Consider the following 14,020-nt stretch of genomic DNA (forward strand, 5'->3'; position numbering starts at 1 on the left):
TGCAATACAGCAGTTTAGTTTGGGCTACAAGAGAGAGAGAGAGAGAGCGAGAGTGAAGGGTTATTATAGAAGCAAAAGTTTTTTTTTTACAGGCTGTCATTGATTGCATGTTACGTGCAACGATACTGACATCTAGTGCATGCTGTGTAAGCTGGTTCAGTCCGAGTAATCTAAGGAAGGAATTTCACCTATACATTTAAACTTGAGAACCGTGCGGACCTTCAAGGTGCAAATACGGCATTACCAATGGCAGTCATGGCATACTCGCGCAACCATGCAGAATCGCAACCAAAAATAGTAGGGAGCTGTTACGCGAGCATTTTAGGTAAGATTTCAGTGAGGAACTGGTAATTTACGTACACTCAGGAAGTTAGAAATTTAGGTATCACTTCGTATTTGAAATAGTGGTTAATTATTTACGAACATTTCATCTAGATGCTACTTAATTAATGCAGCTGTCATTTATTCAGCTACATACGCTGTCTCCACTCGGGCGTCAGTATTCGCGTCAGTCGTTTCTTGGTGTGTAGTAGTCTACGAGTCTGAATTACGATTGCGTTTTCGCACGCTGCTTCGAGACGTAAGAATAGCCTGGCTCTAGTAAGTGGTGTTATCATGTCCTCCGGCATGCTCGAATAATATGTCCAGCACTTATCTTCAGCCACGGATCACAGTTGATGACTTACGCAGCTCACATGTACAAGTAAGCAGAAAATCTTCAGCGTAATTGTAAACCGCTCAAACATTGCTTTGCAGGCGTTCAAGAGCAAAGACCATCCCGCTCGTCATGCGGTTAGCGTTCGCGCGTACAGTCCACCTGGGCACCTATTCCACGAACGCCGCCATCGACACCACAGACGTTACCACAGGGGGACACATATGGCAGAAGACGACAGCAGTCAGCGTGACTGTCCACAACGGAGGCTGTCGTGGAACTACATTCCCCAAGGTCTCGGTCCACGGAGAAGGGGCATCGCAGAACAGTCGAACCCCACCGGAATGAACGTTCTCCCGGACGATTCAAGTGGACTATTCAGGCACGGGCTCCGATCGGCACCGAAATTTTCGTAGATTTGGTTACTTTTCTTTGTTTAAAGCATTTTCGCTTGTAGTTTTATGAACTGATTCACAGACCTGTTTCTGTCGCAGGTCTTGAATCAGTTTCTGTCGTAGGTCTTGCAATAAATATTAGATTTGTCGACTCTCTGACTCTTACTGCATTTCGCGAAAATATTGGTCATGCGGCTATTCAATATCTGCGAGACGTGTGCAAGTGTTTAATATCGTTGCTCGTTTCACACCACCCCGCGCTCTCACTCCCAGAGCCAGAGGAGGACTTCATCTGGCGCGAAGACTGAATCTCTACCGTAACAAAGATTCCGCCAGCCATGAAGCACATTCATTCACAGCCTCGGAGGCAGCATTCCGTAAGGAACATACTAATACGACGCTATTCACTAGTATAATTAGTACAACGCACTTATTTGACCAGAAAAGAGAACGAGCGTTTCAGTTGGTCGAGCTTCGCTCGCCTAAATTCGTCTCCTAAAACACTGATCAAAGTCAGTTCATCAGCACTCGGATCTGCCGTCCCTCACAACCCGTGTGTTACTGTGGTGCACTAAACCCATCAATCGAGCATTCTCTTTGCTGCCCTGCATCGAGAAACTAATGGATCCTATGCGAACGCTTTGCGGCGCTTCCGCGAAGGTGGCACCTGCCGATGTTTAGGCGCGTTTCTGTGCTCGGGGACAATGTTTCCTAGAGAAGTGGAGCCAAATCCACTCGGGGGGAGCATGTGCACATGTACGACACCCCAATATTGTCGGGCTTGTAAACCAGAGCATCCTTCTCGCGCACAAATGTTTCCTTTGCTGCATCTTCACACTCACCCAGCCATTCATGCAGCCGCTACATGTCCTCGTTTCGGCACGCTGCTTGAAATGGATCGTTCTTTTCTAGTTTATTTTCTCGTGTGATTTAAATGATAAATATACAAGCAATATATTCCGCTTCAAATATCGTGTGCAACAGTGGGGAAGTTACACAAGAAGTTCGGTGACGAAAACGTACCACTCCGCCCGTTTCATCTATGCTGCGCTGAGCACCAGCGGCGTTTGCTCGCGCGAGCGTGTTGCCGCGGCGTGCTACCAACAAAAAAGTCCAAAAAGAAACGCAACAAAAAAACAAATTGATTGAAAACAACGCGTTAAATAGGCGTACACCACCGCTTGTTTCTGGGGAATAATACTTTTATTTCATCCAAGACTAAGCCTGTACAAAGAAGAGTTTGGCACAATTGCGATCGAGAACGGCGAACTATTTCTAAGTGGGAATGCAGCCATTGCAAAAAGTCTCTCTAGTCTCTACAGCGTTGCACCTCATGTCTGAAACGGAGTATAGAGGGACACGGACGCGCCGTCGGCATCACCGCCGCTGTCGCGCAGTACCGGTGTCGACGAGCATGCTCGGTTCACGCATGGAGGTTCAGAAGGTCTCCGGGCCCTCGCAGTGTCCGTTTGGCTGCAAAAACGACAGAGACAAGTGAATACACGGCGACGGCCCTTCTAGACGGCTTTGCCGAAGCCAGGCAAGAGTTCCGGTGTGGAGCAGTGGGGGAGCGTGCTCTCTAGCGGCAACCCTAGCCTCAAACGGCGGCTGGTGGATCATGCCCGACTAGCAGCCACGCTCAGTGCTGCCCTGGAATAGGGACGCACACCATGCAGGCCGGAGATCATCATCAACCAATAGAAGATGAAGACATCCGGCCTGACCGCTGAATTATTCTTTCTAGAGCAATAAAGTTTACTTCCTTCTCCTCCGGCGTCCTTTAGATACAAGAACCTTGTTTGCACAAACATTTCTACTGAGGAGCCGTGTGTTTATGGTAGCGTAGTACGTACATAGACTGCTCTGAGCCGAACCTACAGTTAACGTCGAACTCAACACCCCTTATCCTTTGCGCTGAAAGGTGGCGAAGTATTTCCGCCTGCCTTGTCTCCTGCACCGTGGAGGTGCGACGCAGCCAACGCTGCTGCTATGCGTTCCTCATCGAGCCAGCGTTGTGACAAGACTGGTACTTATTTGCCAAGACGCTTTTCCTGCTGCGTGACATAGCTGTTGTTTCCCGTGTTATATCACATCATGTTGTCTTCGCGTATTTATAGAAACACCACGCGAGAGGCTCGAATGCCCCGGTATATCTTGCTGTAATTCTCAATAGTTTGGATTCGGCCGTAACTGCCAACGATTTCATCAGTTTTCATCAGCGGTCACCGATGCTCGCTCCGCGAGCGAATCCAGGTGAAGACAGCTTGTCGAAAAGCATCTTTCCGTTACTGCGCTGTATGTAGTTTCCACACACATTTCCTTCTTCGAATGGCTAGCGCGTGCTCGGCTCATCCAGATAACAAATCGGGAAGAACCATCGGGAGGACGCGACTGCCCGAGTGATGAAATGTCTTCCTAGTGCAAACTAGCCAGATGCCTCGTCGTGTATGATGCGACCGCGTGCATAACGACAAGACAACGGTGGCAGTGTGGTGATGAGCGTTTCACGACGACCGTGTGACGACGAGCGCATTAAAGCAACCGATTTACGACAGCATGAAGACAATGGCGGTACGTCGACAATGGGGCGACACCGATCCATTCATAAGGACGGTGTGACGACGCCAGGATGACGACGACGGAATGACGATGCCGTGACAACCATGGCTCGACGACGACGGCATGACGAGGATGGCATTACGGCAACGGATTTACGAGAGCGTCCCGACAACGGCGCTTCGACGGCAGTGCGAAGTCGAGGGAATGACGAAGACGGTGTGAGGATGCCGCACGATGGCGCCAGCACGACGACGCCAGCATGATGACGACGGAATGACGATGGCGTGAAAACCATGGCTCGACTACGACGACATGACGACGATGGCGTTACGGAAACAGATTTACGAGAGCGTCACGACAACGGTGCCTCGACAAGAGTGCGAAGTTGAGTGGATGAGAAAAGACAGTGTGAGGACGCCGCACGATGACGCCAGCATGACGACGATGGAATGACGATGTCGTGACAACTATGGTTCGAAGACGGTGGTATGAGGATGGCACCCTGACAAAGGCAGCATGGCGGCAGCTGGAAGCCTGTGTGGGTGCTGCAGCGGAGAAATTTTGCTCTTGGCGATCCAAACCCACTGCAGCCTTTGTGTTGTGGGATGGCGTAGCTGAGCTACGTAACGCCGCTCCAAATGCACGTTCTCTAGACATTGGTTATAAGCAACCCTTGTTCAGTTTCACCAAGCAGTTTTAACGATATACAGACCGTTTCATCTGTGCTGTAGAACCTGTGCGCCCGTAAGCCTAGAAAATTCCGTTCGTGCACTTTTGGCACAATTGCATCAACGAAAACGAAAGTGCGTTGTTAAATAGTTGCCTGATTGTACGTCTACTTTTATAATATGTTTAATTAGAAGCACGTGGCCTTGCGTGTAGAGAGCTCCACATAGAGGGTGTTGCAGGTAACTTGCGCAAAGTATTTAAAAATATGCGCAAGCGCTGCGATAATACAACCGTGTCTTACACGCTGTCCTTTTGAGGAGTCGTAAGCATATTTACTACGAACTTAAGTCGTTCGTTAAAAATAACAGCTACCCATTTTGTATATTAGTCAACGCACTAAACTTTCAATGAAGAAATTGTAGAGATTACACTTCCTTACACTTAAATTTACAGTCCATATCACTTCCTTCTGTAAAGGTAGCTTTCATCTTTTAGTAACGGCTGCTGCCGGGCAAGTTTACACATGGCTTTTAGAAATGGTTTTAATAACCGCAGTGTTCGCTGTGCCTGTCCATGTTGTTTTTATTCTGTTATCCGTGCCATTTCTTTTGCGTTTAAACCCATTTCGAAAAGTACCTGCGATCATTTAATTTTTTTAAACGTCAGGACAAGGTTGCAGCAGTAAACAAGCCTCCATCAAAGCCCAAATCCAGTGAGCCTTTCCAAGTCCAGCGAAGAAACATCACGACTAAGGGCGGTGTTATTCTGTCATATTTCCTGTATGTACAAAGGCTCATTGCGCCGTTACTTAGGAAAGAGAGCACGAAAATTGCAGAAAGGGTGAAGGGCCACCGTAATGCCTTCTTTTTCTTGCGTTTCTCAAAGGTTCGTTTGATACTGTATGTTTTATTATAATTTCCAGGGCAACATAGTTCTGTTCCGCGAGGCCAGTATAGCTCTGTTGGTCAGTGTCCTTCGTTTTATTTCTTCAATGCTTCATCCCGACCAGACGGGCTTCCGTCAAACCCTCGATTTCTGTATAGCTCAAGCACATCATTTCCTTTCTTGTGCGTGTCTGTGGTCTCAGTGCTTCCTTTCATGCCAACAGGTGCTGCCTGGCAAGGCACCTAACGCATCCGAGTTTTCAGTGACAAAATTATGTCGAAGTTACATTCCTTAAGTATTTGTGCAATGACTAGAGACATCATACTGACGACATTGACACACTGGGAATCTTTAGAAACAGCTCTGAAAGCTGCTGGTTCAAGACCCACCAGCGGACATTCATCCGTTTTAAGACGGCTGTAAGCAGCCTTTTAGGCAGACGTAGCCGGCTTTTTCAGGCTTGCGTTCCTCGGGAGAAGCTCGCACAAACTACCATGCTGGCTGTGCAAAAGTTAAATCCGACAAAGCAATGCTACTCTTAAACATTTAAATATTTGCGAACTTTATATGTTTGTCCACTGCGCGGCTGTGTTAGTGGCACTCAACAGAAAATCATGTATGATCACCTTCTCAAATTTATGTTGCTCTTGCGTTCGCTCCATTTTTTTTTACATATGAAGTGTATATCACATCTATATTACGGGCTCAGCCAACAATAAATGTTAGTTACATGCCATCGCTTTGTCTTCTGTCTTCTTTCGTTGTAGCGTTTTTTGTTTCACGCTTTTATGACTCAGCTTTGTGGACGCGTTCAAGCTCACGTAAATACACACATGTCGGCGCAATGATGATACTCTGTGGCCATGTCCGCTCACACCAAAAAAAAGAGGAATGATGCCTAAATGCGACATTCCTGATGCCATGACGCCTTACCGCAAAACAGTAAGGTGATAGAGACGCATATCCAGCTTTCCGTTTTATTGTACTTATCTACATTAGAGCCAAAATGTAACGGTCAACATGACAGTTCTCTCGAAACTAAGACGGTCCGTGTTATCTATGTAACGTAAACATTACAGTTCAGTTTACGGCGAATCAGTTGCGGCATACATAGTTTAAGGCCGGACAAAACCACACAGTATAAGGCCCGAGTCATTCACCAAGCAAAAAGCGCGACTAGTTCGTATGTAACAATACAAAAACGTAACACATAGCCTTTGTGAATGATTTTTTTCACCTAAGGTATCGCTGCTCGCAAGTGCACCAGTCTGAAGTCAAATCGTTACGAAAATTATAATAGCGTATACTGCTCTCGGCGCGAGAGGCACCTCAGCCGCATCATTCGTCGTGAGGTCAAAACAGCACAGCCAGCGGCCGCTTCCTTGCTGCCGGTTGATCCTTCCCCGGCGATGATCTCCTTGATACAGGCCGTCGTCCGCCAAGAATTTTTCGGCGTTCAGTCCGTTAGCCCCGGGCGCTATGAACCTCTTTACCCACCCAATTTCCCACCTCGCTCCTTTTACTATTATTATGGACAAAACAACCCGTCCGAATGGCGCACCACCGACGACAAGCCGACATGTTTGAACTGCCGACGCATTGGGCATATCGCTCGCCGCTGCCGCAGCCGCTAGACTTCTCGGACATGCTATTTATTTGCGGAGCACTTTCGTGCCCCTTAGTTCGCCCTTTTCAATCGCTGCCTCTATGAACAACCTATCACCTGACCCTGCGGCTTCTCTGACAAGACCCCGCTACGCCCGCTCACCTTCTCCCTCCCGCCGTCATTCTCGTTCGCCTCCGTCACGCCGCGCTCCTATTCCGACCTGCAAAATAGACAGTGCAGTTTCTGGTGGTGGAGCTGGATTGACGACATTGGCACAAAATCCTCGTCGGACCATACCTATGAACCAGAATCATTTGGACCTTCTTGTTGACAATGTGCGGACGAAATCCCCGACAAAATCTCGAAAATCTCGTGCTACATGCTTATGTAAGAGCCTTCACATGATATGACGTGCAGCCTAAGATATCCACCGCTAGACAGCCTTCTACGCACTTCGGTTGAATAGTCGATGCAGTGCCTGGCATAGTAGAGGTTGCCTTACTGCCAACTGCTGAGGTGAAATTGCTGCATAGCAAAGTGTTACAGCAGCGCGCACTAAAGATTGTTTACGGATTGTTATCTGCAAATTTTGTTTTTGTTTCCCACCACCATACGAACCCAAAAGGGCAAAGGACTAAAGGGGCTCCTGGCACCTGGCTGATGTCTTGACTCCTGTACAAGATGTGTTCTCCGCCACTGCTGTGTGCAAATGCGTGTAGAGCGCAGAGATCACACAATAGGTTTGTCTGACGTAGTGCTGTAATTAAACTAGACAGCAACAAGAGCAATAAAGTTTCAACAACAAATAATACCTTGGCAAGGAATATTAACACGTTATATATTGATAAGTAAAACGCCACAAGATATATTTACAATTAGTTTAAACAAAGATATGCTAGTTTGTATGAGATTTTGAATGTCATCAGGGCGACTTCGTCAGTCACTCGTGCGCGTTCTCATATCCGGCTCTCTGCTTTGCACTTTATACTGCACTGAGATGTACAACATCCGGGTCGCAAGCCTCTCAGGCATGTGCAACACCTCATATTATGCCCGTCCAACTCCCTCTAACCGGGATTGCTTGCAACTGAAATATCATGATCTGGATACAATAAGTATGCTTAAGATAAGACACCTGACTTCGCCACATGCCGACCGCTTTACCCACTTCTTTGTCTTCTTTTCGGAGGGAGTTGTGGCACGTGGCCAAAGTAAAGGTGTGACCAAGAGTTATTATTATTATTTTCCCTAAACGCAAAAAAGAAAAAGAAATGACGGAAATTTTATGCTTCTTCGAATTTATTCTTGATTTCATACCGAAATGAACTTATAACAAAACACCTTGTGTCTTCTTCCTCTGCATCCACGCACGCACGTACATAATTATTTCCTAATGCAGTCCTGTAAATGTCATCCTGAATATCGTTACACATATTTTACAAAAATAAAACACGCAGCAACACAAACGTATATTTTCGTGAAGACGAAATCGCGCTCGAGTTCGGTCGACTCCCCGCAGTAGACATTAGAAGTAAAAAACGAAACGACATATTCGTACGTTTCACGAAAGAGGGCGAGAAAGAAGTGCCATCGGCGCGTTCTCTTCATCGAATTCGCTCCCGAAACTAGAGATCAGCCGTGTAGAAATTTCGAGCCACGGAGAGAACAACGACGAGATTGGTCAGCGGGTCGACGTACTTCTACAGCATGCCACCCAGCGATATTCGCTCCATTATTGAACCCCGGGAAAACCACCAGACCGGCGGCCTGTCCAGTTTTGTGAGAGCATGGAACTGCCATCGCTGTGGAGCCACGGACTCCAGCAGGGTCAGCAGGGTCAATTTCAGGCAAGTTGCGATGTTATTGCTCCAAGCGCGTTGTTCCATATACTATGTTTTTTACACGTAGAGTGCCTCGCGATTGAAACGCAATACGTGGAGCGCATCGCTGCCGGTGCTCCTTACGCCCAGCCTGAGCGCTGTGTACACCGAGCATACGGGCGGTGAAACCAGCATAGTGATACGCAATGAGAGCTCGAGAGCCTTTGTGAGGCATTGTGATGGCATTTGGACCCACAGTGAGCATCCAGCGATCACCAGAAACGGGAAAAAGCGGGGGCAGCCTCGCGCTCGAAGTGCTTCGTTTCAATCGCTGACAACCGGACCGCCTTCCCGTGCCCGTTACTTCGTCGACATTGAACATTATCATACACGGATCAAGTGGGAAGCTTCTTCACTAATCAGCAAAATTTACCATCGAGAAGTACGAAAAGCAACACTTTCGAAATTACTTTCGAAAGTTCCGGCAAAACAATCGCGCTCTTTACAAAAAATAAATGCTCAGTGAGACTAAACGTCCCATCAGAAAACTATTTCTTGCGTACGAGCACGTAACGTTAGAAGCCACACGTCGCGAGTAATTGTGGGACTGAATTCAACGCCCATGTTCCCTCCCATATTGCGACCGTGTTTATTTCTTCTAACACAGCTAAGGCGAAGCCAGCGAAAGAGACGCAGGCACAAGATACGAGGAGTACGGAAAACAAATGGTGGGGAGCTTCGTCGTTGTCTCTATTGGGAAGCCAGTGGCGCCAGTGCAGCTTTAGAAAGTCCAGTGTAGAGCGAATTATTGCAACAAGGGGGTAAGCGTTCGCTGAGTTGTTGCACAATGAAGTAACGCAAATACCAGCCAGACCAGCAGTCGTCCTGCGTACTATTTTGATCTTGTGCATGCGCCGTGTTTGCTAATTGTCGCCCTAGCTGCAACAGCGCGCGTACCACTTACTCTGTTTCACGCAAAGAGCTTTAGAGAAGCTTGAAAAGTAGTTCTGAATCGCGCAGTACGGGATGGAGATATGTATGCAACATTCGAAAGCGGAGGACCACGACAAGGACGTTCGATGTGTTTTTCGATGGGAAGATTCTAGAAGAGATAGTGGCTCTCAGAAATAGGAAAGGCGAGAGAACGGTAACTTGCCCTGCCTTCAGATGTATGGCTGACTGTTTTAAATGTCAGTCACCTTGTAGCTTTGGCCGTCATGTCTAAGCACCCATCCGCTACCTTTCAATCATATTGAATGCAGTATTCACTTTTTATTAATAATTGACTGATTTGATTGATTGACTACGATGAATGACAAAAGGCCTCAAAGTAGTCCGGGGTCTATGAAATACACTTTGTGGGGGATTCTCATTCTTTTTGCCCACCCGCATTTCTCTAACCTGCAAGCAGTGGGAGACACACGAGTGTATTTCGAATACGTTAAAAATTATTGAGAGCTGGCGCTAACTAAAACTGCACCCGAGTAGTGTACATTATGCCTTCATTCGGTAGTGCGCAGAGCAACGAGGCGTTTACGACCACCTCGGCTTATTTCTGTATAGTGTGTAGGCTCCACAGCTAAACCTTCGGAGTGCTGAACTGTCGTTGAAATAGACGGATAGAAAAGCGAAAAGGACGGGATGTCACGCTGAGATATTTAGGTTTACTTTTGTGGGGCAAGATGTAAGGCCATGCACATCTGCTGAGGAACACTCGCTGACACAGTGAAAAGAGGTCGTAGCCCTTGGTTGCGTAATAATCCCAGAGTAGTCTTGTGCGTACAAGGGTATAATTTGGCAATTGTCCTATAGGATATATTCCTTGAAGGGCGATGAGCCATTTTGGCGACCTGGGCTAGCACGCAAATAATCTTGTTGACCATTGTAGCAAGGACAGGGGTGGAAGTGGTACTCTATGGGTTCGTTTTACCAAACGGTACGCTCTAAAAAAATTTGTTTGCGTCAACTTTCGAGAGTTGCAGGCCGTCACAATGGAGTAATTGTATTCTGCTTGCGTCCTATCAGAGCAACAGAAATGATTTCATTGCAGTAACGAAAATTCTCCAAAAAATGGATAACTGCAGGACAAGCAGTAAGCACAGCAAACAGCAGTACCTAGCGACCCCATAGTTCTCGCAATGTGCCTGCCCTAGAGCAGTCTAGTTTTGGCTACACGAGACAGAGAGAGAGAGAGAGAGAGTGAGGGATCATTATAGAATAATAAGTTTGTTTTTCGCAGGCCGTCATTGATTGCGTGGTATGTGTAACGATACTGACATCTAGTGCAAGCTGTGTAAGCTGGTTCAGTCGGAGTACTCAAAGGCAGGAATTTCATCTATATATTTAAACTTGAAAACCGTGCGTACCTTACAGGAGCAAATATGGCATTATCAGTGGCAGTCATGGCATACTCACGCAAACCAAAGTAGTAGGGCGCTGTTAGGTCGAGCATTTTAGGTAAGAATTTATTGATGAACTTGGAATTTACCTACCCTCAGGAAGTTAAAAATTTAGGTATGACTTCGTATTTGAAATAGGGGCTAATTATTTATGAACAGTTCATATAGATGCTACTTAGTTAATTTAGATGCCGTTAATTCTTCAGCTACATGCGTTGTCTCCACTGGGGCGTTGGCATTCGCGTCAGTCGTTTCCTGGTGTCTACGAGTGTGATTTACGATTACGTTTTCCCACGCTGCTTCAAGACGTAAGAATAACTTCGCTCGAGTTAGCGTTGTTATCATTTCTTCCGGCATGCTCGAATAATCTCTCCAGCACTTATCTTCAGTCACGGATCACAGTTGAAGACTTACGCAGCTCACATATACAATTAAGCAGAAAATGTTCAGCGTAATTGTAAACCGCTCAAACAATGTTTTGCAGGCGTTCAAGAACAAAGGCCCTCCAACTCGTCATGTGGTTCACGTTCGCGCGTACTGTTCACCTGGGCAACTATTCCACGACCGTCGCCATCGACACCACGCACGTTACCACAGGGGGACACACGTGGCAGAACACGACAGCAGACAGCGTGACTGTCCACAACGGAGGCTGTCGTGGAACGACATTCCCCAAGGTCTCTCTGCACGGAGAAGGGGCATCGCAGAAGAGTCGAGGCCCACCGGAATGAACATTCGCCCGAACGATTCAAGTGGACTGTTTGGGCACGGGCTCTGATCGTGACGAAAATTTTCGTAGACTTGGTTATTTTTATTTTCGTTTTAAATCTATTCACTCGAAATTTTATGAACTGATTCACAGACCTGTTTCTGTCGCAGGTCTTGAATCAGTTTCTGTCGTAGGTCTTGCAATAAATATTAGATTTGTCGAATCTCTGACTCTTACTACATTTCGCAAAAATATTGGTCGTGCGGGCTATTAAATATCTACGAAACGCGTGCAAGTGTTAGTGCTTACAACTTTGCCAACAGTTTTGCCGCAGCTGCAATGACAGTTTAAAAACTCTAAAGCTGACTTTCTCCGACTGGACCCAGTGGAATTCGCACCGGCATTGCCAAATCTTGACGCGCACAGTAACGCGCTGAGTAATTCCTCTGCAAGCGCATCCTTTACATCTTTGGAGACCCTTCACAAGTACACCTCACAACGTACACACACAGGTGTGCTGCATTTAATATCGTTTCACACCACCCCGCGCTCTCACTCCCAGAGCCAGATGAGGACGTCACCTGGTGTGAAGACTTTCTATCTACCGCAACAAAGACGCCGCCAGCCATGAAGCACATTCAATCCCAGCCTTAGAGGTAGCATTCCGTAAGGAACATACTAACCATGTTTGCCATATTATATGTCTCGGTGTGACATTTACTGCACATATGCCCTGGGTATCCCATGTGTACCTACCAGTAACAAATCGAATAACTGCAATAATTGCTCATCTCAGTTACATTCTTTCTGCAAAACTTTAAATACTTATTTAAAATTCTCTTTTCTATTCACATGTTAACTACTGCCAACTTGCCAAGGGTACAACAACATTTTCGAACCTACAAAAAATTCATGTTATGCAGAAACGACACCTACGCCAGGTGTACAATGCTGATTTTAATGCAACAACTGCAGGTTTTTTTCCATAGAGCGCATATTATCACGGCTCATAAATTATACCATTATCGTTTAAGTACTAGATTTAAATATGAAGTGAGATATAACATACTTAGCCTAGGTAAACTGGCACAATTAGAAAAAAATGAGCAGTATTATGCTACCAGACATGGAGAATATTGGTACGTTGTTGCACCCCACTTGACCACTGGCATGGAACGCCTATGTTATTCTTTGCCATCACTGTTAAATTATTATCAGTCTACTAATTATGACTTATTTATTTGTTTCACTGCTAAACTTAGATCTATTTTTGCAGAAGAAGAAAACTGATTTACTTATCCTGGCATTTACTTATTTATTTCATTGTTTTCGAATCATTATGTTTTACTTTTGTTCTGCACTGATCAAGTGTTTACATTTGTTTATTGACTCTTTTTCATTGCTGATGTCCAAACGCCACTAATTACGTGGGGCTGCGGACTCGTCAAGCCGCCTACTGGCAGCTTTTTTTCCGTTGTCCTCCATCTGTAATGTACATGGTGGAAAATAAATATTTTATTTGAATAATAAGGAGCTGTTCACTAGTAGAATTAGTACAACGCACTTATTTGGCCAGAAAAGAGAACAAGCGTGTCAGGTGGTCGAGCTTCGCTCGCCTAAACTCGTCTCCTAAAACCCAGATCAAAGTCAGTTCCTCAGCACTCGGATCTGCCGTCCCTCACAGCCCGCGTGTTACTGTGGCGCGCTAAACACATCAATCGAGCATTCTCTTTACTGCCCCGCATCGAGAAACTAGAGTATATCCTATGCGAACCCTCTGCGGCGCTTCCGCTAAGGTGGCGCCTGGTGATGCTTACGTGCGTTTCTGTGCTCGGGGTCAATGTTTACTAGAGAAGTGGAGCCAAAGCCACGCGGGTGGAGCACGTGTACATGTACGACATCCCTATATTGTCTGGCTTGTCAATCAGAGGTTCCTTCTCGCGCAAAAATGTTTACTTTGCTGCATCTTCACACTCACCCAGCCATTCATGCAGCCGCTACATGTCCTCATTGCCGCACGCTGCTTGAAAGGGATCGTTCTTTTCTATTTTATTTTCTCGTGTGATTTAAATGGTAAATATACAAGCACTATATTCCGTTTCAAACATCATGTGCAACGGTGGGGAAGTTACGCAAGAAGTTCGGTGACGAAAATGTATCACTCCACGCGTTTCATCTACGGTGCGCTGCGCGCCAACAGCGTTTGCTCGCGCGAGTGTGTTGCGCGGCGGGCTACCAATAAAAAAAAATCCAGAAAGAAACGCAACGAAAATCAAATTGATCGAAAACAACGCGTTCAATAAGCGTACACCACTGTTTGTTT

General features: G+C 46.4%; 2 protein-coding genes across 3 annotated transcripts in view; one reads left to right on the top strand and one right to left on the bottom strand.

Moving 5' to 3' along the window:
* The window catches only part of LOC142557314 (TNF receptor-associated factor 5-like), a 112,090-nt gene that overhangs the window by 46,182 nt on the left and 51,888 nt on the right, over positions 1-14,020 (bottom strand). The gene's annotated exons all lie outside the window — the stretch shown is intronic.
* Positions 8,342-11,914, top strand: LOC142558149 (uncharacterized). Its single transcript, XM_075670309.1, has 2 exons — positions 8,342-8,616; positions 11,473-11,914. The coding sequence occupies exons 1-2, from the start codon at positions 8,477-8,479 to the stop codon at positions 11,717-11,719; spliced, it is 387 nt and encodes a 128-aa protein (XP_075526424.1). The 5' UTR covers positions 8,342-8,476; the 3' UTR covers positions 11,720-11,914.

Source organism: Dermacentor variabilis, chromosome 9 (genome assembly GCF_050947875.1).
Source record: "Dermacentor variabilis isolate Ectoservices chromosome 9, ASM5094787v1, whole genome shotgun sequence".
NCBI classification, from domain to species: domain Eukaryota; kingdom Metazoa; phylum Arthropoda; class Arachnida; order Ixodida; family Ixodidae; genus Dermacentor; species Dermacentor variabilis.